Raw genomic sequence first — 24780 nt, forward strand, 5'->3', positions numbered from 1 at the left:
AAAAAAATGAATTAACTCTACCCATATATATTTTATGGTCAGCAGACTGAACGCTGAAAGGCATAACAGTCTATAATGATAATGTATGTATGTATGAGAGTAGTTTAAGATAATGTACAACCAAGTAAAGGGAATATTCACGGAAATATAACAAGTTTAAGAATACATGTACAATTGATGAAAGGGGAATGTCACCACAGAACAAGAAACAAAGTGGGAATGTCAGTTTGGTATGTGGCAATAGCGATGGATTTCCAAAATAATTTATGCATACCTAATTTATCCACTAACGTGTATTACCGTAGACAGCTGTCACTGTTCTGCTTCAATATACATGTTTTCTATAGTGGACACTCGGTATTCTATACACACCCAGAGATAGCTGCACATAAAGCAGCAGATGAAGTGTGTTCTATGTTACATCATTTTATATTTTGTGAACTTGGGGACGAGATAAAACACTTGACAATCTTCTGTGATTCTGCATGTGGACAAAACCAGAACTGGACTGTTTTCAGATTTCTCCACTTTATAGTACATCATTCCAAACACCTCGAGTCTGTGAAAATAGTATTTCCAATTCATGGGTACTCATACTTAGAGATGCGGTAGAAACATGGCACTAATTAACCAGAAATTTGCAGCTAAAACGCCAGAAGACTGGGTGGATCATTTTAGGAGTCCCAGAAATAAGCCCTTCCCTTTCCATGTAATCGAAGTTGATCAACCAATGATTCGTCAGTGGACCAAGTTTTTGACTCGCTTGTACAGAAAAGTTTTCCCTTTTAAAACAAGACCTGTAAGGGTACTTGTCATCTCCATTGAGTATCCACGATTCACGGAATACAGAGACAGTTACAATGTGGCCATTGGGAATGACCTGTTGTAAATGCTCCAAAATCAATTCCACACTTCCCAGAAACACCAGTTAGTGAGTTTGTTCTTCCAGAGGTATCTTATGAACGTAAGTGCAAGAGTTAGTGTACATGAAGTTGCTCTACATTCGCAAACATGCTGGCAATATTGAGATTTTAAATTTGTAATTTATTTCTAATTCAGGTTTACATCCAATCTCTACAGCAAAATTTTCTGATCTGGGCGTCCTTAGATCATTTTGTGGACCAGAAGGAAGATCATTCATTGATACACTTCCTCACTATTAATTGACAGGTTATATGTTAAGTTTTGTTAAAAGTGACATTCCTCTTTTATTTCCATGAAAATGTGTTCATAAGACTGACATTCCCCTGTATTTTTGTGACAAATGTGTATTTACTTCATTTTCCAATTTTTTTCAATTATAAAATTTAATTCTATATTTTCATTGTTATCTATTGACAATACCAATACATTAGGCTAACATTACATATATTATTGTAGACAATGTTAAAGGTTGAAACTTTTAAATTTAATTATCGCAGTTTGTAGAAAATATTACATTCCCCCTTTTTCCTGTGTACCCTTCAGTTGTAAATAAATATTAAAATATGATTTATATAAATCTCCCATAATTCATATCCTGGCACCAGTGGTCAACCTGCTGCTGTAAACAATGATGCTGCAACAGTTTAAACTTGGTTCAGTTAGTGCTGGCATGAATTTAACGGTTTGACCTATCGACTGTGTACTGTGTTAGCATTTTTACCAGTCTAGAACAGAATATATTATTCACAATACAAATTCATGTGGAACGTTAAGAAGGAGAAGTTGTATGCACTTTCAGTGGAATACAAGATGCAATTTATTGAAACTGATGGGATCATACTTCGATGTGCTGTCTACGAAGTATATATTGCAATCGATGACAAGCATAAAAGAAACAGAATAAACCAGCACATCCAGTACAGCAAGCATGTAAAGAACATTGAACTTCACAAGTTGAAACCTAAGCAAACTACTCAGATACATGCCTTCTCGTCGGGATCTGAAAAACAGTGGTCATTGCATGAGTTCAGTGTGCATCTTGCCATGGCATTAATTCAGTCAGAAATTCCAGTCCACAAGGTAAACAATCCTGCAGTCAAACCATTCCTTGAGAAGTACACGCATAGGTCAATAACAGAAGAGAGCACTCTGAGAAAAAATTGCATACAGCCAATTTAGGAGAACATCTTCGAGAAAATAAAAGATGCGCCCAGCAAACGTGAAGTGGGATTCATTTTAGACGTAACTACTGATGAGCTGCAAAGATGCATTTTGAATGTGTTGGTATTTCCATTATATGGTGAATGGGTGAAACATATGCTTTTTAAAATGTACGAACTTTAGGAGACAAATTCTTGCACAATAATGCAATGATTCAATGACTCGTGAACCTGTGGCCAGGTACATAGAGTACAAAAAAGTTGGGCTTGTGGTAACTGATCAAGCATGCTACATGCTTTTGGCTTTCCAACAACTGAAGAGCACGTACCCTAACCTCAGCCTCGTGACATGTATGGCACATGGGCTACACCATGTTTGTGAAAGTATCATGGAGAATTAGAATTACAGTAGGGTAAATGACTTCATTGCTGCTCTGAAGAAGATTCTCGTAAAGGCTCCCAGTCATCAAGTTTTGTACGAGGAAGTGACTAGGCTCCACTTTCCGTTTCTTGTCACACAAGGTGAGGTACTCAGATGAGTTACCCAGTTTTCCTGAGCAAAAACTTTGATAAAATCAAATGCTTCATATGTGCCTGAGACTCAACAGACACAGCAGGAATTATGCAGGCCCGACAAATACTCAACAACTACAGTGATGAAGACCTAGAGTTGGGACATTGAGAAACTGTTGAATTTGTTGGAAAAAGCAGTCTGAAAATCATTCAGAAATATCTGTTATAGTTTTCTTGGAAATCGTAAAGCAGAATACAATCATGAAATTGTGAGTGATCTTTGAAATCATACCAAGCTATGGGATGCAACAAGTCTTAAAAGAAACCTTGAATCCCATGTAGACTTTTCCCCATAAAATCTTGGGGCTGTTGGTGATGAACATGGCGAGCATTTTCATCAGCGGATTTCTATGATGGAAAAGAGGTACCAAGGCAAATGAAGTCCCAGTATGCTAGCAGACAGTTGGATGCTGAAGAGAGATTCCAAAGGCACAAAATGGCTGAATATCAACATGTGCACCTTTTTAGGTAACTCCAAATGATACCAATATTTGACAGGAAATTATGAAATGCCATTGGAATCCTTTAAGGCGACACTCCGGAGATAAAAATATATTTTTACCTAATGCATGGATTTTCACAAAATTTTGTGGGAATGTCACCTACATAAAAGTAGATATATCACAAAAATTTCATTCATATACAATTAATAGTTTTTCCGAACAAAAATTTTTGAAATTTTTAATTCCATTTTTTCGTGAAATTTAATTAACATGTTAATGTAAATTTGTAATTAGGTAGATAGTTCGTGTTTTAAAAGCACTATGTATCGATTTTTCTGTACATAATTTATATAAGGAGATATACCAACGTTTGTGTAATTTTTTCTAAAATGTAGGACTTAAAAATCTCTACTGCTTAAGAAAATTCTGCTATAAAAAATTCCATACGCAGGTATCTTAATGTAGCTGTGATACATATACCATACAAATTTTGGTACAATTGGCTGAATATTATGGGAGGAAATGGGATTTAAGTTTAAAAATTACAATTGGCACGAAAATTAAATCAAAGTTCAAGTGACATTTTCTTCCTGATTGCCTAAAAGTTCACTACTCTTATTTCAACAGTATTCTGTGCATGAGCAATTCTCCCTTAGAAATATCACTTCGAATGAAGTTAATGGTGTGATATATTCTATTATATTTAATGCCACAGGTAATGATGACATTCCTATATTGCTGATTAAAGATATCTTGGGAGCTGTTCTGCCAATACTAACACATATATTTAACTACTGCCTGACAAACAGAGTGTTCCCAGATGTTTGGAAAGATGCACTAATTAGACCCATCCCGAAGAGCTCCAATTTAGATTCTCCTTCAGATTATCATCCAGTATCCATCCTACCACCCCTATCCAAGGTACTTGAACGCCTAGTTCACACACAAGTTAACTGAATACCTTACCAAGCATTCCCTCCTCAATCCCTTCCAATCGGGCTTCAGGAAAGGACATAGCACTGCGAAAGCTTTACTACGAGTGACAGATGATATTAGATATAGATATTAGATGGACCAACGCAACGTGACTATACTGACATTATTAGATATCAGTAGTGCCTTCGACACTGCCAACCCTCAGTTACTACTGCACAAACTTCGAGAACTAAATTTTAATAGTGTGTCGCTTCGGTTCTTTTCCTCTTACCTTGAAAATCGCCGACAACGTGTGACAGTGGGAAATGTGACTTCAGGGTGGCAAAGTAAGACCCTCGGTGTCCCTCAGGGGTCGGTCCTGGGACCACTGTTATTTATCATCCAAATTAATGATATATCGAAAGCTCTTAAAATCTGCCAAGTGCAAGTGTATGCAGATGATGTACAAATTTACTGTCATTCAAAACCGAGTGATATTGATACTGCAATTACTAAAATAAATTCCGACCTAAAACATCTTAGTGACTATGCAAATGAAAACAGTTTACTAATAAACCCGAATAAAACTCAAGTTGTTATTATCGGTACCAGTAAAAACCTATATTCCCTCAAGCAACGGGACATCTCTCCAATAATTTTAAACATTAAAATCACACCCTACTCTACTTCAGTGACTAATGTAGGAATTATTATGACTGAGACCCTAAATTGGACTCAGCAGGTGATAAGCACATGTAATAAAGTACACAAATGCTTATATCCTCTGAAGCGATTCTGTACTGCATTCTCGGTTCGACTTAAAGTACAACTGATTCACTCTCTCATACTACCTATACTTGACTATTGTGACACTGTGTTGACTGAAATTACCTGCGACAGTAACAAGAAACTGTTCTGGAGCCTCAATAGCTGTGTAAGATATATATTTAATCTGCGATATGATGCTCATATATCACCATATTAAAAGGAATTGTCGTGGCTTCGAGTGCACCAGCGCCATGAATTTCACATGTTATCACTTCTGCACAAAATACTTTCCACTACTACTCCCAACTATCTTTCTTCACCTTTTTCTTACCTCTCTTCATATCATGACCGCAATACGAGATCTGGCTCCTCTCTTACCATACCTGTAAACCGCACTGCGGCTTACAACCACTCCTTCATAATCTCTGCGTCCAGGGCATGGAATTTGCTACCTGCGAATATTAGGGACAATCCCTCTCATCGCAAGTTTAAAGTGGCGTTCCGCGAGTATTTGTTGAGTAGATCCTGCTGACTTGCTGGATAATTGTTGAATGAGTGAGTGAATGAATGAATGAATGAATGAATGAATGGGATGAATGAACGGATTATTGCAGTTACATCACTTAAGTGTATTTTACTTTGTGTATTTTAAAATTAAGGATTCTTTTATTGTCATTTTTAATATTATTACTATTGTTTTTGCTATTAATATTATTTGTTTTATTTGTATTTGTAAGTACTGTATAAGTTATGTACATGTATACTCTTCTAGTGGTTAAGTGCAAGAGGGGGCTTTGAGCCCTATGCCACCAATAAAGGCATTAATTATCTATCTATCTATCTATCTACCTACCTACCTACCTAAAAGTCACCAGAACTGTATGTTTTTCCTTCCCTTCCTTTCTTAGCAGCTTCTGTACGAATACTGGTAACTGCGGAAGCTTGTCTCTTCTTCTCCAAAGAACAGAAAGTGATTCACCCGTATTTTATTTTTCACAATGCTACCTTTCCTGAGTCAAAGTTATGGGAATTGTAGTTTCCGTCATGTCATGATTGTTGGGTAAAAGTGCAGGACTTACATGGCTTGAAGTTGATGCAACACTTTCCTGATGAGAACAATCTGATTCCGATAACATTTCATGACCTTTTGTCCCTGATTTCTTGAATGGAGACTCTTGTCCGGTAATAGCTGATCCCCATCTCTTTCCTATCAAAAGTTCAGCAATTCGTCGCTTAGCTAGGGCTGATTTATGTTTACGTATAGTATCTTGATACGCAACTACAAGACGTTACTTGCGCGCATACTTCACAAAAGTAAACAGGCTGGCTACCACCACAGAACCCACAACAAAGATTAAACATACAAGAATAACAAAACTTATAGTTGTCGGGCACTATTGTAGTACTATCAGGAATACCAGTACAAGCATAAAATGTTGCTCAGTGACAGTCTAGTACTGAAATATTAGTTCGTAACAGGCTTTACAAATTCATTCAGAAATATGGTAGATCATACAGCTTGAGTCTGTTTAAATATATCGGGGGGGCTGGGGGGGCTTTTGGCCCATCCCATGAATGCATAATTGCAAAGAACAGGCATATTTGATTGAATGGAAACATGACAATGACATCATTACGTAACAAAGCAGTTCAGCAGATGCCATGCCTGTTCCTGCTGTGTTCAGACTGGCAAACAAAGCATTATTAAAACAATAAATTGTTTGAATTCAACAAAATAACTTTGTGACAAGAAGAAGAAACTTAATCCTTTCAATTTCAGTCATATATCCTGCTCCATGGTTAAATAGTTAGCCTGCTGGCCTTTGGTCCAGAGGGTCCTGGGTTCGATTTTCGATTCCCGGCTGGGTCGGAGGTTTTAACCTCAAATAGTTAATTCCCTTGGCTCGGGGCCTGGGTGTTTGTGCTGCCCCCAGCATCCCTGCAACTCACACACCACACACAACACTCTCCTCCACCACAACACCACAGTAACACACAATTACCTACACACAGCAGATGCTGCCCACCCTCATTGGAGGGTGTGCCTTACTGGGGCTGCATCTGGCTGGAAATAGCCGCTCAAAATTATTATTATATTATTTCAATCGTAAAAAAAAATTGCCAAAATGACCAAAATAGTGATTTTCTATCTCCGGAGTGTCGCCTTATTGATGATTGCCTTCGTATACCACTGTGTGCTAGTTTCAAACCACTTTACCTAATTAGTAGCAAAGCAAAACAGTCATCTCCGTACTGGTCATGAAGGCTCTGGGAGGGGTGGAAGGTGCAAGTTTCCACTATGCATAACCTAGCTTTTTCCTCCTTCGTTAAAGTAGTTGTGGGCTTGTTAGTATGTTTATTGATTAGCTTATTTATAAATTCTGTGCTGAATCCGTTGTTCAAGGTTAAGGAAAAATGTGCCAAATTCACATTTTGCAATACTACCAGGCAATGCCTCATTCCCTTGTTGCCTGTATTTTCTCTTATTTTATTAGAAAATAAGGCATTGTGTATTAGATCCACTGATTATTTTAATCTCACCCTCATTTGTCTTCATCACCATTTTTTTAACTCTAGTCAGTGGATAAGTTTTAAAATTTTAACTTCATATCTCATGTCGTTCATCTCGTTCCATTAGGGGCCGATGACCTTCGATGTTAGGCCCCTTAAAACACAAGCATCATCATCATCATCATCACCACATTTGGCAATAATAATATACGTATAATCACCGACTTCCTAAGAAAACATAACCTAAAAATTGCTTTCAAAACCAGCAACACTAATGAAGGAATAGTATTTAACTCTCACACAGTAAATACTAGCAATAAATACATAAATTCTGGGATATATAAACTGGAGTGCCAGGGATGCGGGTCAAGTTACGCAGGACAAACTGGTAGGAACTTCCTCATAAGATATACAGAACACCGCAACGCTTCAAAATATAATCGTTTCTCTGCCATGAGTAACCATCACAAAAACTATAATCATAATTATACCACAATAGATCAAGATCAAAAATTCTACAGTGTGAACAAAATGGTCCACTACTCAACATTTTAGAGAATTTTTAGATTAGTATGGATCAGTATATGAACCCAGCCCTCAACTTAAATGCTATAAATGAAGAAAAGAACGTAATGTGGGAAACTTTCATTCCGATTATTTGTAGTAAAAAACAGGAACAGAAGAACTCACAATTATCACACTCAGTTTCAGTCACCGCTCCCATTATTCCGCATACTCTCACTCTCCCGCAAGTGAGTCGAGAGCTGGACTCCATAATCAGAGAACACGGGTGATACAAGCGGGTCACGTAATGTGGTGACACAAGCGGGTCACGTAATGTAAGTTAATTTTCGTTCTTCATAGCTTACTTTAAATGGTCCAACTCATTGGCTGAATGGTCAGCGTTGAGGCCTTCTGTTCAGAAGGTCCCGGGTTCGATTCCCAGCCAGGTCGGGGATTTTCATCATCTCTGATTAATTCTTCTGGCCCGGGGACTGGGTGTTTGCGTTTGTCCCAACACTTTCCTCTTCATATTTAGACAACACACTACTACCAACCACCACAGAAACACGCAATAGTGATTACATCCCTCCGTATAGGGTTGGCGTCAGGAAGGACATCCGGTCGTAAAACAGGGTCAAATCCACATGTACGACACAGTTCGTGCCCACAACCCCACAGGTGTGGGCAAAAGTGGTAGAAAAAGAAGATAGCTTACTTTAAACGTTTTGACTGTTAGTCACCATTTTTCAACTCTTAATTCGATTTGTACAATCCAGACTAAAAATCAGACGGTTCAACTTATATAATGCTTATGTATCTCGGCCCATGTTGGAACATAACAACTAAGCCAACAGTTTACAGATACTAGTTTAACCACACCAAAGGACAACAAAAACATTGAAACAGAAAGATCTCCAGCTGAAGACTGTTTTAACGATCACCATCTCACAGTTTTTAACTTTCATCATGCTTTTTTAACAAAAAACTTTCATTTTGTGTGTGCGAAGTTTTAAATTAATTATATATGTCTTACTGAAGATGACCCAATGCCGGGTCGAAACCATGTCTGTATCTGCGTAAAGATTCGTCTTAATAGGACATAAAATATTATAGTATTGACTAGGAATCTGCCACCTGGGTGACTGCCCTAAATGCAGATCAGTAGTGGTTGTTAGCAGGATATCAAAATAATTTTGTACAAGTTTGTATTAAGCAGCAAAACATTTGATTAATAAGGAAGTACAAGTAGTAAGATTGGAGAGCGACAACCATACATAGCTGAGGCAATGGCTGAAAATTAATTTTTTAAAAACTGAAACGGCAAACATTTGTAGTATTCCTCTTTCCAAGCTTAACAACCTTGTCATGAAATACATATATGCAGAAATGTATTGGGAAGTCGGTTCCAGATGAGAGCACATTATGAAAATCATATCTTCAGCCTCTACAATGAAGAAATGACAGCATATTAGGCAAGTAATAGATGAAAACTCAGTATATTTTCTACTTGATAAAACTAGTGCAGGAAAGCGAGATATATACTATACATTTTAATAGCACCCCTGAATGGACAGCAATTGAAACCCATGCTGTTGAAAATGCACTTTCTGAATAAAACCAACAATTCCAGTGTGATGCAAAGTTTAAACGATGCATGTATTTTTTTGTGGCTTGAAAGAATACAGTAAAATCATAATCACTTTATTTGCAATTGAGGTGTCTACACAAATGATATACAAAAATGCATTGTTATCAAGCACTAAATTTTAAATTAAAAAGAGAAGACATTTTCCTAAAATACAGTATTATGCAATTTACACTGACAATGTTTCTATTAAACACACAGCCCATCCTTAATAAATTTATATTATTTACAAAATTCTACTCATATCTTCTGTATATACACATATAATCAACTCATATACAGTATATGGAATCACTTCAAATAACACTATGCAACTGTTATATTTAAATTTACATTGCATTTCTTTTTATCATTTTGGTACCTAACATGCATGACAGTATGACAGAGTGTGGCTAGTACTTACGGACCAAGCATTTTACAAGTTATCGACATTTGCCAACCTGATGAAATCTACGTACTGTAATGTAAAGTATGTAACTTGCATTGGACATGCATTACATCGAGTTGGTGAAGCACTAAAAGATGAATATTCATATGCAAATACATTTCTGTCTTGCATTAAGAGGTTACTAAAAAGGCTCCTGCTAGGAAACAAATGTACGTAAAACATAGAGGACCGAGCTCGATAGCTGCAGTCGCTTAAGTGCGGCCAGTATCCAGTAATCGGGAGATGATGGGTTCGAGGCCCACTGTCGGCAGTCCTGAAGATGGTTTTCCATGGTTTTCCATTTTCACACCAGGCAAATGCCGGGGTTGTACCTTAATTAAGGCCACAGCCGCTTCCTTCCAATTCCTAGGCCTTTCCTATCCCATTGTTGCTATAAGACATATCTGTGTTGGTGCGACGTAAAGCAAATAGCAGAGAGAGAAAACATAGAGGACATACTCTTCCAACATCCCCAATTCTTAATACACGGGGTACTTGGGTAAATGCTGCAGTGTATATTTGTAACCATAAGGCTATGAAATTTCTTAAAAGGGCTGTTGTGATGGATGCGAAGGAAGCACTGGAGGATATATAAAGCAGACATTAGAACTGTGCTTAGCCATAAACCTTGATTATGGGTGTTGCAACAAACGGGCATTTAATATCGACTTCAAACAGAATATGTACCATGTGTGTCTGTTATTAATAATAATAATAATAATAATAATAATAATAATAATAATAATAATAATAATCATAATCATATGGCCTCGGCTACCGTGTGCAGACATTTCAATTTGACGCCATCTGGCTGTCTGCTCGTCAGTTTCGACGTTCCGTTTTACTCTAGGCCCACTAGATGGCAGACCGAGTAAACCGAAATTCTCCTGGGCGTCTATGGCTGAGATTTAATGAATTTTGTCAGGTAAACACCAAATAAGTCACAAGATATCTTTTACATGCTGACATCTTACGACTTTTTTCCGCCCTTCAAAAATCCGACTACCTCTGTTGATAATGAACATTCCTTTTCTATGTATAAGTATTTACATAGCAACCGGAGATGCAACTTAACTGAAATTAAATTGAAATATTGAATGTTATCTGTATTGACAGTTTCCTGGAATATTTTTAATAACATTGTGTTCTGAGACTTGTTTTAGGCAGATTTGTAATACTTGATAACATAAGTGAATTTTGTTGTGTACTTATATATGAAGGAAAATTAGTTTTGGTGATGTTTGTGTGAATATTTACATTTTGCATCTTGTTTGCATCTTTTCAACCAAAATTTTTCACCTAAAATTCCTAGCTCTACTTATTAGGCTTCCATATCTACTCATAGTGTTAAGAGTTCACATACATTCTGCTACCATGACATCATTATCATTATTACTATTAGTACATAAACAGAAACCTTTGTATATTATACTTTTGTGTACATTTGAGTTAAAGTTATCCAGATGCTCATGAATGACAAACTTGTTAGGAAGAAATACTTACAGTCATTATATGGGCTGAGGATGCTGGATGAAATACTCTTTGCGTCTGTCTCTTCTTTATATGGATTGATACAAATCTTCACTCATTGTGATTAGATAGCTCTTGCTTCTAAGCCCTTGTCTTCTGGTTTGAGGTGTTTGGTAGATTGCCAAGCTAAGGCACTAACTTTGGTGTCAAAATCTGAGTGCTGTTCATTAGCAGCTTTTGATTTTTCTTCACATAGCCTGTTTAAATGAACCTGCTAGTCTTAAACCTTGACGCGAGTGGAAATTGAAAATCAAGAGAAAGGCGTCTGAGCTGGGAATTGGAGATCATGCTGGAATTGTGCATGTGTATTGGGTGAGTTCAGTTGAGCAGAACTATGAACAAAGTTAACTCTGAGATTAACTTCCACTCGTAATGGAAGGCACAATTAAGATGCACATGTTTAAATTGGCATGCCATTGGCAAGTTCTTCATAGGCTGCACTAGAATCCGCTTCCCTATCATATAGTCCTCCACCTTACTCGGGCGTTGTCACTTTTTGAGAGACGCGAAAGACACTTATATTCATATATGTGAAGAGTCCCGTGTTTTGAATGATGAATGTCAACATTGATAAAGTTTTATTTTATTTTATTTGTTTGTAGGAAGATGAGTTGAGATGCTTTTCAGCATTCAAGAACAGGACCTGTTGGACAATGCAGGACCTTTTGGACACCATGTGCAATATGGTTTTGACAACAGAGCAATATAATGCTCTTCTTGCACTCATCTGTGTTTCATACAGTGTTGATGGTGTAACACCAGTTTGTGTTCTCTACATTATTACTGGGAACGTATCTCTTGAGCCACCAACCAGGCATGAGGAAGGCTACCCGCTTGATCAGAGTGCACACTTCTAAAATATGATACTGTTACCTTACATGTAATTTACAGAGTTTATTCCCCCTACTCAATACTGTACAATAATTACAATGTCAATAAATACATTACAATATGTTATCAAGGGACTATTTTCGACCCTGTGTGGGTCATCATCAGCCTAACTAAGATACACTTATGGATTTGCCGAAGTCTTAAAACAAAATTACGGGGCCGATAACCTGCGATGTTAAGCCCCTTAAAACAACAAGCATCATCATCAAAACAAAATTACATTGTGGAAATAAAAATTAAAACAATGAACTGTGTATGTCGTATGGTTTTATCTACATTTAATTTCTGTATCAGAAATATTGGACCTTAAGCAAGACAGACACCCTCTGCGCCAATGTTCAACATTCAGTTCTCTATCTGAAATTGCACTTGAAATATAGAACTCAATAGAAGTATCTGGACTTTGCAGTCAACCGGCATTTTATACTTTTAATGTGCAATTTTAGAGTATTCACTAAACAAGGGCATATTTTAATCATCATTGTAAAAAATTGCGTGTTACTATTCTTACAGTCTAAGTGTAATTGATGTAAAACCTGAAAATTTTATTTGTCATGATCAGTACAGCATTATTTTATCTATCAACATTTCATCACTCCACCATTTAATATGTAGATTTTTGCATCACATGCACAGTTCACTCTCTTTTAATTTTTATTTCCACAATGTAATTTTGTTTTAGGACTTGGGCAAATCCATAAGAGTATCTTAGTTAGGCTGATGATGACCTACATAGGGTCGAAATATTGTAATGTATATATAGACATTGCAATTATTGTACAGTATTGAGTAGGTGGAATAAAGTTTGTAAATTATATGTAATCTTAATTCAATATGGAACCAATACTGAAATTCATAACCTTGAACAGTTCTACCTTGTTGGACTCGCCCAACGTATGTGTGCATAGTTTCAGCATGATCTGCAATTCTCCAGTTCGGACACATCCCTCATCAGGATCATTGCAACAGCCAGGTGAAATGTAGAAGCTGCACTATTTTAATAATTATCAGCATATGTTAAATGTGGGAGCGAATTAGTGTGGCTTGATTCAGAATGTTACAAATTTATCTGAAGATTTGGAAGTGGAGTAAAAACAGACTTAACTTCTACTAAATTATCTTCTTTTTTTTTTCTCCATAAATCAGAATGTGTGAATTTTGTGATATTTCTTTTATCTTTGCAGATAACCCAAGAGGCTGGTGAGATAATGATAACATTTCCATATGGTTACCATGCAGGATTCAACCATGGTTTTAATTGTGCAGAATCCACCAATTTTGCCACCACACGATGGATAGAATATGGCAAACGGGCTTTACAGTGTTTGTGTAGAGGGTAGGTTTAACAACAGTCCATTAGGTTGAAATTTATTTTTCATTAGTATTCTAAAAATATTTTCTCTTCTGAGTGTTCCTTTGCCCCCTGTCTTTTGCCTGTGAATTGATGTGTGACATTGTCACTACATACATTGTTTTCTGTAGCAGGGATATGGTGAAGATTAGCATGGATACATTTGTAAAGAGGTTCCAGCCAGATCGGTACCATCTGTGGCTGCAAGGGAAGGACATAGGGGCTCATCCTGAAGATCCAACTCGAATTTTTGCTGCAGCACCTCCAACTCAGGGCGACATCTTGCAAAATCGAAAGTAAGCCATTCTTGTGTCAGTCATTTTTAAAAAAAATTACGTGAACAATCATCTGCAGAGATGTGTTCCAGAAAAGGAATGATTAATTACAGGCATTTACTCATATCTTTCAAGCCTGTTGATACAGTATTGTTGACTCCAGTTTGGATGGAAAGAAATTGTGAATATTCTAAAGATGATCTTAATGTGTTGTTGTTAATAATAATAATAATAATAATAATAATTTAAAAGTACTTTTTCTATTACATACTTTGGCAGATTGTCAGGGTCCTACAACTAAAATGACTACTTGGAAAAGTAGCGTGTTTCAGTATTGACTAAATTGATTAAAATACTGTGATGAGTTGGCGGGGTAGTAGGATAAATTAACACTAGACTGTTAGCTTGTGTATTGGTACTAAGATTTATTAACTAAGCACTAAAACTACACAGGACTAACAAGCACATGACTTTCGCTCATAACACACACTTACATAGTTCGCGTGCTGTCTCTGTCTCTCAAGGTTTCTCACTTATTCTTACAAGCGAAACAGTTATGTCACAAAGTCACACTCACTTGCACCGTAGGGCAGTGTACACTGTATTTTAAAAGCCGCCGCACACTACACAGTTTGCGCACACCTACACAGTTTTATATTCACACACAAAGTCCCATGTATTACAGCTGCACAGTCTCTCCTTCACCATCAGTCCACGCTGTTACACGTTAGTCCTACAGTCAGGGCAGGTTATGCGCTTCACAGCACTTGCAGTCACTCACTGACTGAGCTCACGACTGAACTACACCAACTCCAACTCGGGCAAGTCACTCCTCTCTTATATACTGTATCTGCGCCAGTCATTCCAGAACAGTTCGGATGCTGGATGTATCCGGGAACCTTGCGAGATGGAAGACTCCAGCTCAGAGGTGCCAAATATTGCGGATTGTTCGTAATGATTACGGTTTTCACTTTGCGATTACGGCATTACCGTCAAAAGGGAAATTATTACAGAACAGCAATATTATCATATGCCTTTGCTGGCAGGATGTTGTGTTTACATTGCACTATGTCTTCTGGTATGGGCTAGAATAAATTTGTTACTTTTATTGACCTGTCTCAGTCTCATCCTTGGCTTAGACAATATGAAAGTGACCGAGGTATGAGCGATGCCAGTAATGCCATTCCTTATGCAGCCAGTCCCTATTATTAATGGTGTGAAAATATCGCTCATAGGGTCGGTTGGTGCATGCATTTCAGTGGGCTTGGCAGACTGATATGCAATAGCAACTTCTGGCTCAGTGAGGAAAGCAACCTCACTCCTCACTTCCCTAGTATGCCTCTTCAGTGACACCTAGGCTATCTATAACAGCTGTTGGTGGAGCTGTAGAGGATCAAACCAGCCTTCGGGCTGAATAGCCAACAATATTATCATGATAAAAATTAATTTTTACGAAAAGAAGGGAAGAAATAAAACATGTTCAGTCCCTTAGAGCATTACTGGTCAACCCTCCTCATTTCAATGTTTGTAGCCGGGCTGAGTGGCTCGGACAGTTGAGGCACTGGCCTTCTGACCCCAACTTAGCAGGCTTGATTCTGACTCAGTCCAGTGGTATTTGAAGGTGTTCAAATACGTCAGCCTCCTGTCTGCAAATTTACTGGCATGGAAAAGAACTCCTGCAGGACTAAATTATGGCACCTCGGCATCTCCAAAAACCGTGAAAGTAGTTATTGGGACGTAAAGCAAATAGCATTATTATATCAATGTTTGTTAGTTGACAACTAAACATACTAGGCAGTTATTTCCTTTTCTTTCCCACGAGCATTGTGAAATCATAGCCAGCTACATAGATATACACTCCTCTCTAGAATGACGCATCAAGTCGGCCGTGAAGTTGTGTTTATTTATTTATCGTATGATGAAAGGAGTAACATCAGCTATTTACAAAATATATGCAAAAGTACACACACATATACACACACTCAATTTCATAAAAATATTCACAATACTATGTCCAGATGGTTAATCCACTCAATGGCTTCTTGTGTTAGGTTGTGGAGATCTTTCATTGAGCCTCTGAACGCTCTGGGGGGGTCATTCGAGCACTATATGATCCCTGGTTTGCTGCTCTTCACCGCAGTCTCAATGTGGAGAGAACTTCCATCCCCACTTGTTCAGTATTGCTCCACATCTTCCCTGGCAAGTCCTTATCCTAATCAGTACACACCACTGTCATCGAGGTGAATGAAAACCTGTGGGCTGCTCCCAAGCTGTTGTAATTAAGTAATGATGTGTCAGGGAGTTTTGGTTCTGCATTGTTCCAGGCATCTAGTATTTTGAAGTGATTGCCATGCAGATTGATTGCTGTTCGCCACGACAATTGTCTGGATTTTAATCGCTGCAGGAATAATATTGGACTGTCTGAATGTATTGGCAAAAGTGGGTTGTTTACAATTTTCTTCCATGTGTTCAGCAATGACTGAGATCTTCTTAGGGTTGGTGGTTGAATGTTACTTAGAACCAATAGCCAGTGCGTGTTAGATTGAATACATCCTGTGATGATGCGCATTGCTTGATTGAGCTGCGTGTCAATTATTTTAGTGTGAGCACTGTTTAACCCTGTAGAACAGCAGTATTCTGCAACTGGATACGAAAGAGCCAGAGCTGTGGATCTAAGGACTGTTGCATTGGCACCCGAGGTGGTCCCTGTTAACTTCTGTAATATGTTGTTCCGGATTTTAATTTTAGCTGCTACGTTCTTGAGATGCATTTTGTATGTCAGTGATATTTCCAGGGTCACCCCTAGGTATTTAGGTTGGAGAATCTAATCTCTGAAACTGATTGTAGGGTTGTAACTTGGCCGTGAAGTAGGCTCTACTCCTTGCTCTGCTGTTCTTGAGTGCGCGAGTTTGGCTCTCTCTTTGTTGTGTGCTTAGACGTGAGTGGTATACTTGGCGTGTTTCAATTCTAATTATCCTAGTCATTGATTCAAAAAGAAATGATTGGTTTTGTAAAATGAAGTGGAGCAATTGTCAAATAGCATCTTGTAAGAAGACAGCAGTGTTACAGAAATATTGAGCCGGTTACACAAAAGAATGGCCATGCCTACTTGCTTCACGTGTTAGTGAAAACCACGTGTTCTGCAGTGTGTGTTTGTGTGATTTCTCTGTGGCTCATGGTGAATGAAATGATTGCAGAAGACACACAGAATTCAAGAAACATCACATATATGGTGAATCAGAATTATGAAATCAGTCTGTTTCATCGTTCTTCGTAAAAAGTAATGAAATTGCAGTGACGAATGGCAAATTGCAGTTCACATCATTTCTTTTGGAGCATAATATTCCGTTATCAGTTTCAGACCACGCTGAAAATTTATTTAGATCATTGTTCCCTGACTAAAATATTTCAGAAATATGGTTGTGCAAAAACCTCTGCTTTAGTTCAATACACTGCATCTGAGGCAAAAAAAGGTAATAAGTGAACTTTTGCAAATGGCGCCTTTCTCCTTGGCTACTGATAGTAGTACAGATTCGAATGCAGTTAAACTTTTTTCTATAGTTGTCTCTTTCTTTAATGCTCAGAGAGGCCAAATATCAACTCTTCTATTGTCATTGTTAGAGATTACTGATAACACACGCAAGGGAATTTTATCTGATTATTAATAGTGAATTGCCTTCTTTAGCTATTACGTGGGTAAATCACCTTTATTTTCCATCTGACGGTGCAACCCAGTGATAGGGGCAAATAAAGGCATTGCCAAATTTGTGAAGGACAGGCTTTCTTCTGTTTATGTCCTGTGTTGTTCATGTCATCTCATACACATCTGTGCACAAAAAGCAGCAGCCCAATTACCAGTCATTGTAGAGAACTTTTTGGTTCAGTTATACAGTTATACACTGGAACCTCGATTCTCCGTTTTTGGAGGGGAATGGAAAGGAAAGCAAAGCAAAGTTGTCTCCGTACAGGCCATGAAGGCCCTTGGAGGGCTGGAAGGTAAAGGCTTCCACTATGCATAACCTCGCCACTTGATGGGGTAGAGTGTTTAGCTCTACGCCCGGCCGCCTTTACCCCCAGGAATTAACCTGGTACTCATTTTTTGTGTAGACTGATTGAACCTCAGGGCCATGTGCACCTCCGGAAGTGAGGTTTCTTAAATTTTACGACTTTGTGACTTGGATTCGAACCCACGTCCATCCATGCGAACCGATCATGCCTTTACCACCTCGGCCAGGGACAACGGGAAACAAGAGCTTACAACACAGGTAAACAAAATCAGGGAAAGAATGAACCATCAACAATTTGGCTAAACATAACAAAAATGAAATATGTATAATTATAATCTTACAGGCACTCCTAAACCAAGCCAAACTACAGCCCTAATGGACCTTCCGCCTACCAAGTGACCGCTGCTCGATCCGAATGCCTGCGAGGTGACGCATGGTCATTGTGACAAATCCTCTCAGCCGTTATTCCTGGCTCTCTAAACCGGGGTCGCCATCTCACCATTCGATAGCTCCTCAATTTAAGGTACCATAATCGTAGAATAAGTGAACCTGGAACCACCCTTCATACCCAGGTAAAAATGCCTGACCTGGCCGGGACTCGAACCCGGGCCCTCCGGGAGAGAGACAGGCAAATTACACCACGGAGCCAGCTTCAGACATTAATTACCGGTACGCGACTTAAAATCTCGAAACTTTACATTCAGTTTTATGAAACCTCGTCAGTTTCCTGTGAAAACTTCTTTCAGTTCAACAATTTTGATCAAACTCTCTGAAAAATCTAATACCGGAACTACCAAGCCAAACAACAATCGACCGCAAGTAGTTTTTTAAATTCTCTAATCTAATAAAATAAAGCACATTAGATACATAAGCGCCCACCATGATGGAAAAATCCCTTTTTTTAAATCTTCCATTGTAATTTTGGTCACCGGTATACTATTCGTAGTCAGTTTATGGAATTCGTGTACCGCGTAAATTAGGCTTACATAGATTTTTAAAAGTTTTGTTAAACTCAAGAATATGGTTTTGAATGTAAGTTTTGAATCTCAAAAGTTCTCTAATGCATTATATCAGTTCTGCCCATCACTAATCATAGTCAAATTTAGAAGAGAAAATGTATCATCGAAACTTCATAAATTACAGTTATTCGTGACCTTGAGCTCACCTGGAAAGCACACTCGCTGTCCAAGTTGGTACGAGTGCGAAATGATACAAACTTTTTGAATGTAACTTGTGCAAATAAAACGACTGTGGTTTTTATAACATTTTAACACAAAAACTTGAAATTTCCAGTCTTATATTAGGATCAAAAATTTATAGGCAATCCCAAAACCTCCCATGGCTTTATGTATGTAAGGAGCAACATCTGTTCTGGTCTTGATAACATAATCATATACGGTAATATTAAAATACTATATTTGTGTTTCTTAAGGAGCCGTTTCGATTCCAGCCTGAAAGCCCAGTGACTACAGTTCCCTGAGGAAAGTGCCGAAAACCTGTTTGGCAATACAATCGAAGGAAGTATATATATAAACATCTAATCCTGGACATAATGTATACATTTTGCAAGTAAAAACATTTGACGAAACTCATTCCGTCTTCAAGTAGAGCTGTTGAAATGCGCTGTGTCTCGTTCCAGTTGTTGTGGCTACTCTCTGCTTTATGATTTACCCCCTGTGGGTGGGGTGGGGGGGTAGAATAACACCCACGCTATCCCCTGCCTGTCGTAAGAGGCGACAAAACAAGCCCCAGCTCTGAACTTCGGAACGTGGGTTGGTGACCATGGGGCCCTTAGCTGAGTCCTTACTTATGCCAGGCTCCTCACTTTCATCTATGCTATCCGACCTCCCTTGGTCAACTCTTGTTCGCTATTAGTTTTCCGAGGGCTGGGGAGTCTTCCATTTTCACGTGCTTCGTGGCCTGTGTCCCATTTTTTCCCTCCGATTAGTGTTACATAGAGGATGGTTGCCTAGTTGTACTTCCTCTTAAAACAATAATCACCACTACCACCACTTTATGATTTCAGACGTTTCTCTAAACAATACCACCTTAATGCGATGCTAAGATGGTCCCTTATGCAAGTTTACCACCGATCGCCTTTCCAGTACAGTACTTCCTCTAATTATTGCAATGACGGGACATTAACACCAAGACCTGTAAGTATGCTGTAGCTGTCTTTTTGTGAGATACAGTTTCTTGAAAAACACGTCTTCGAGGATTTAGCTTTGATGGGACTGAAATTTCTGGACATTTGATGTGGGAAATCGTTACTTTGAGGAACGGATAATGTGGGATTTCTAGAACGTGATTTAATTAGGTTGCTCACGGGACCACGTAATTTGAACAAATAATACGGGTAAACTTAGTTTCTGCGAACGTACGATCGAGGTTCTGCAGTATTACTATCTTGATAACAGTTCCAAAAGGCAAAACACGTTGAAAATATATCAGGCTGTTTGTGGCACAGAGGATCACAAAATGTTGAAATATGTCAGTACCGTTGGCTCTCACTTCTTCAGTCTAGTAATAGAGTTCTTGAGCAGTGGGAAGCTTTGACACTCGTGTTTTCTAGTGAGCCCTGCTACTAAAAATGGTAGCACCAAGCAGTTTGAAACTGTAAAATCTTTCTTACAAGACCCACACACAAAATTGTTTTGCTACTTTCTTCACAGTACACTTCTTGTCTTTAACTCAGTCAATTTATTTCTGCAACAAGATGCTCCAGCCATACATCTTCGTAGGAGGAAACTTACTGGTCTCTTAACTGACCTATTGGTTAAATTTGTTCAGTCAGAGTCTACCTCTCTTTTGAGTGTTGAATTCAAGAGGAGGAAATACCAGAAAGCCAATGAGGACTCGATAATTGGAGCAAAAGCTGCGACATACTTGAAAGATAATGACTGTGATGAAGAGATGATTTATAATTTTGTAAGAGAGTTTTATATGGCAGCTTGCAGTTACATTATCAGGAAATTTCCCTTGATGATGAATTTCTTCATCATGCCGAAGTTGTAGACATCTCTCAGAATGAAGGTTTCCTATTCGTCTCTTGAATATTTTGTTCGAAGATTCCCAAGTTTGGTCAAGGAAGGTGAATATGACAAACTTGAAGAGGAATTTGCAATTTACCATTGTAATGCTTTCCCTGAATATATTGTACATGGACCTAACATAGATGTGAATTGGGGCAACACTGCAGAGCTTAAAAATGAAAGTGGACAAATTAATGCCCGGTTTCTGGAATGGTGAGATATCTTTCCGATAGCTATTGCTTTGTTACAGCTGTCGACTTGATAAATCTTCGCAGCGTTGCACAGCGGAACAACAGCTAACTTATCGAACTGTCAACTATTGGCTCGTTGATCAAGTTTCATAAATACACACTAGATGCCACCCCTCGTACTGCTTTGTTTTTGTGCATTAGGTGTGTTCCCTAGATCGTCAGGCGCATGCGCACAAGTAATGCATCGCATTTGAGCTTTCTGTGCAGCTCCTATTATCCCCTCTTTGCCCGGCATGCCTTTCTCTTACAGCAAGAAATGGGTATTCGACTAGTTCTTGCAGATGTGGGTGTCAGTTTCGTGGTGTTTAAGGACTGTCAGAAGAATTTGACATTGTTTGATGATTTCTAATGAAATATGCACACGAGTGGCACATGTCTTGCGCAATCCAGTTTACACTGAGCCTTATAAGTATACCGTATCTCTTCCCTGTTATTACAAAATATGAACATTGTTTGATCACAGTATAACGATATATATCGGGTAATTAACATAATTGTGTAAGCTGTTAGTTCCTTGTAATGCAATATCGTTAATTAAAAACAATCCCACGATAAGAGTATATGCTCACTGTCAATGCAAGTAGGCCTGCAGTAGGCCTACTAAGATAAATGTGTAATTATCTGTTATACTCAGTTACTGGTACCAGTGCTTTTATGGACACAAATGCTGTCGCAGATACAAATATGATAAGACTCAGTAGTACTGAATCTTAAAGGGTATCGTCACTAATAATCGATCAACAGGGGACAATGGAAAATTATTTGTCACAGGACGCAAATTGTCGCCTGTACCCTCTACCAAACCTACGCAGTATATTTGTTTAGCCTCAATCTGTCTTTGAATTCATTTTCACTGCTGTATACTTCATTAGAACATTATGCCGACGATGATATAATCGTGGTCGAAATGTGGAAGAAGATGAGAAAGCCATAGAAAATTTTAACAAACACAATGTTAGCCGCTGATACTGAAGTACTGCGCACGCGCCCACCAAGATAGCAAATAGATATCTCCTGCTCAGAGCCCTCTAAGTTAGCAAGCGATTTGTCGAACCGATAGATGTATCTTACGTTCGTGCAACGCCAAAACACAAGTTAACCATTCGATACCGCTATAGGTTCGATATCTCACGTTCCAGAAACCGGGCATAAGTATAAAACCTTAAATAATGTTGTATTTGCAGTATTAATATCTATAATTTATTAAACACATTGTGTACAAGGTATTAATTAATTAAACAAAATTAGCATCATTTGCATAGTGTGACAAAGTCAATGTCCTGTCTTTGCACCCAATGATCCTCCGCATATGATGCACCGACATCTGTCGGTGGGGCTGTGGTATCCCTTGGTTGAACATATTCGGTGATGTAGTCCGTGGGCTGCCACTCTCGTATATAAATAGCGCAGTTGGTAGTTGGCTTTTTTCCATTCGTTGCTTGTCATCGCTGGGGTGGTGAGGAGTCCGGGATTGATGTCCCTCACTTTCTGTTGCCTGTCTTCTAGGAGTCTGGAGCTTTGTAGTGTTGGTATCAGATTATGAGCTTTCATCAGGTCTTCTATGAGGAAGGTTGTGTGCCAGGATACACGTTATTCTGTTTTGCGTTTTGCGTGTATTTTGAGACACAGAGCATTCTTTTCAGGTAGGCTGTTTTAGTTCCCTCTAATCGCTTCAGATTCAAGTATGTGAGGTGGTTCCATATAAGCTGTGTGCCGTATGAGGCAATGGGAGCAATCTTTATGTCGAATTGGATTGAATTAGGGCATTATGGATTCTGATTGTATTTTCTCGGAGGATGCTTGCTATGAACTTAAAGATCTGACTTTCTTCGTCTAACACAGGCTTTAGATTTTTCAGTATTCTATCCCTGTTTACCCCGTCAAAAGCTTGTTTGTAATCTACGAACGCTGCATATGCATAGCCTTTGGCTTCGCTTGTGAATTGGAGTATGTGTCCCACTGCTTGTATAGTTGATTTTCCGGGAGTAAAGCCGTACTGTTCCCGAGGTATAGCTGCCATTATGTTGTCATGGATCTTCTTAAGTAAGATGTTGTTCATTATTTTCAATGGTGCACATTCCAGGGCTATCCCTCTGTAGGATTCTAGGGTGTCCTGTGGTCCTTTCCCTTTGTAGATCACCTTGACCGTCGATTCTCTCCATACTTCAGGGGTGTTCATTATTTCTAGGCACTTGTTGTATACCGCTGTCCATATCTTAATGGTATATATCATTGATTCTTTCATCACCTCGTTCAAGATATTGCCTGGGCCAGCTGCCTTTCGAGGTTTGCTCTTTTCAATTGCTTGCCAAAGTTCGTCTTCTGTTATTCTTTCTTCTTCCGTTAGCGGGGTACTTCCTTTGGCATGGTATTGCATTTTCTTCTTTTGAAGTATATTTGCGAAGTGGTTTTCCCATATTGTCATTGAGATACTTGGGGTCACCTTGGTTCTCAGTGGCTCTAGGACTTTGTAGGGTTTTGCTTCTGTTTCTCATATTAATTCTTCTTCTTTGGCCTGGGTATACTGTTGTTTCTTAGCCTTTAGGAGCGAGGTATATCTCGTTCTCGCGTGTACATAGTTGAGCCTTAGAGTGTCGTCGTTCGTGTTTATCTTTTTCAGGTCATTCAGTTTTTCCAGGACCAGGTTCCGTGCTGTGTAGCATTTACTGTCGAACCAGGGTTTGCTTTTCCTCTTTGTTGGTTTTAGGGGTGCAGACTGCATCAGAGATTCAGTTAGGTTCCTCAGTGCAAGATCAATGTTGCCCCTTTCTATTGTGTTCAGTATTTCTTCCACGTTTATGTTCTGAACTAGTAGACGGGAACTATTTTTCTTGGCGTCCATCGCTGCTCGTTTTGTGTGGTTCTCTCCGCCGATATTATATGGAATTCTGCTCTTACTGGGAGATGTTTCCTTATAGGCATGCCTGCTGACTCTGTGGTGGTAGTTATGGTTTTGAGCTTTAGGTCGTTTCTGCGGTAGAATACAAGGTCTATAGTGCTCGAGCCGTTGTGGGTGATGTATGTTTTATCCTGTGCTTCGTTGCTGAGGATGAAGCCTTCCGCTTCCAGTAGTTCAAATAGTGCCTCTGATTTGTTGCTCGGTCTGTCTATTTGGCAGTTTAGATCTCCTGCCAGCAGGGTTGGGATCTCTGGGTCATTTTAGTTCAGTGCAGTCATTACGATTTCTATTACTTCATCTGCTGAGCACTGGGGTCTTATATAGAATCCTACGATTTGAAGATTTTTTAATTGTACTATTATGGTGTTTTCTTTTGTCTCTATGTGAATTGCTTGTGCTAGTGCTGGATTGTAGTAGCACGAGACTCCACCTGATGGTCTTCCTTTTGGCCCGGCTTTGGTCAGGGCATGTGCGGCGTGGAAACCATGTATGTTCCAAGGTTCTTGTAAAAGGGTTTCGCGGAAAATCAGAATGTCATTACTGGATATTATGTCGTCTGGTAAAATATGTAGGAGAGATTTTAGTCCCTCCACGTTCCATAACGTGATTTTGACGTCACTCTTCTTCTTTGATTGTAGTCAATTGCGAAATTGATACGGTCGGAAGATTACTGC

General features: G+C 38.7%; 1 protein-coding gene across 11 annotated transcripts in view; it reads left to right on the forward strand.

The window, feature by feature from the left end:
- LOC136864113 (uncharacterized) overlaps positions 1-24780 on the forward strand; it is a 929406-nt gene that overhangs the window by 261032 nt on the left and 643594 nt on the right. For 10 of the 11 annotated variants that reach the window (XR_010859273.2, XR_010859274.2, XM_067140697.2 and 7 more), the window contains exons 7-8: positions 13476-13627; positions 13774-13938. Coding sequence is in view for 9 of the 11 variants with exons in the window: in XM_067140697.2 (XP_066996798.2) it covers positions 13476-13627; positions 13774-13938 (317 nt within the window). In the remaining 2 variants the exon portion in view is untranslated. The remainder of the gene's footprint in view (positions 1-13475; positions 13628-13773; positions 13939-24780) is intronic. The other variant, XM_067140694.2, reaches the window with a different exon arrangement.

Source organism: Anabrus simplex, chromosome 2 (genome assembly GCF_040414725.1).
Source record: "Anabrus simplex isolate iqAnaSimp1 chromosome 2, ASM4041472v1, whole genome shotgun sequence".
Classification (NCBI taxonomy): Eukaryota; Metazoa; Arthropoda; class Insecta; order Orthoptera; family Tettigoniidae; genus Anabrus; species Anabrus simplex.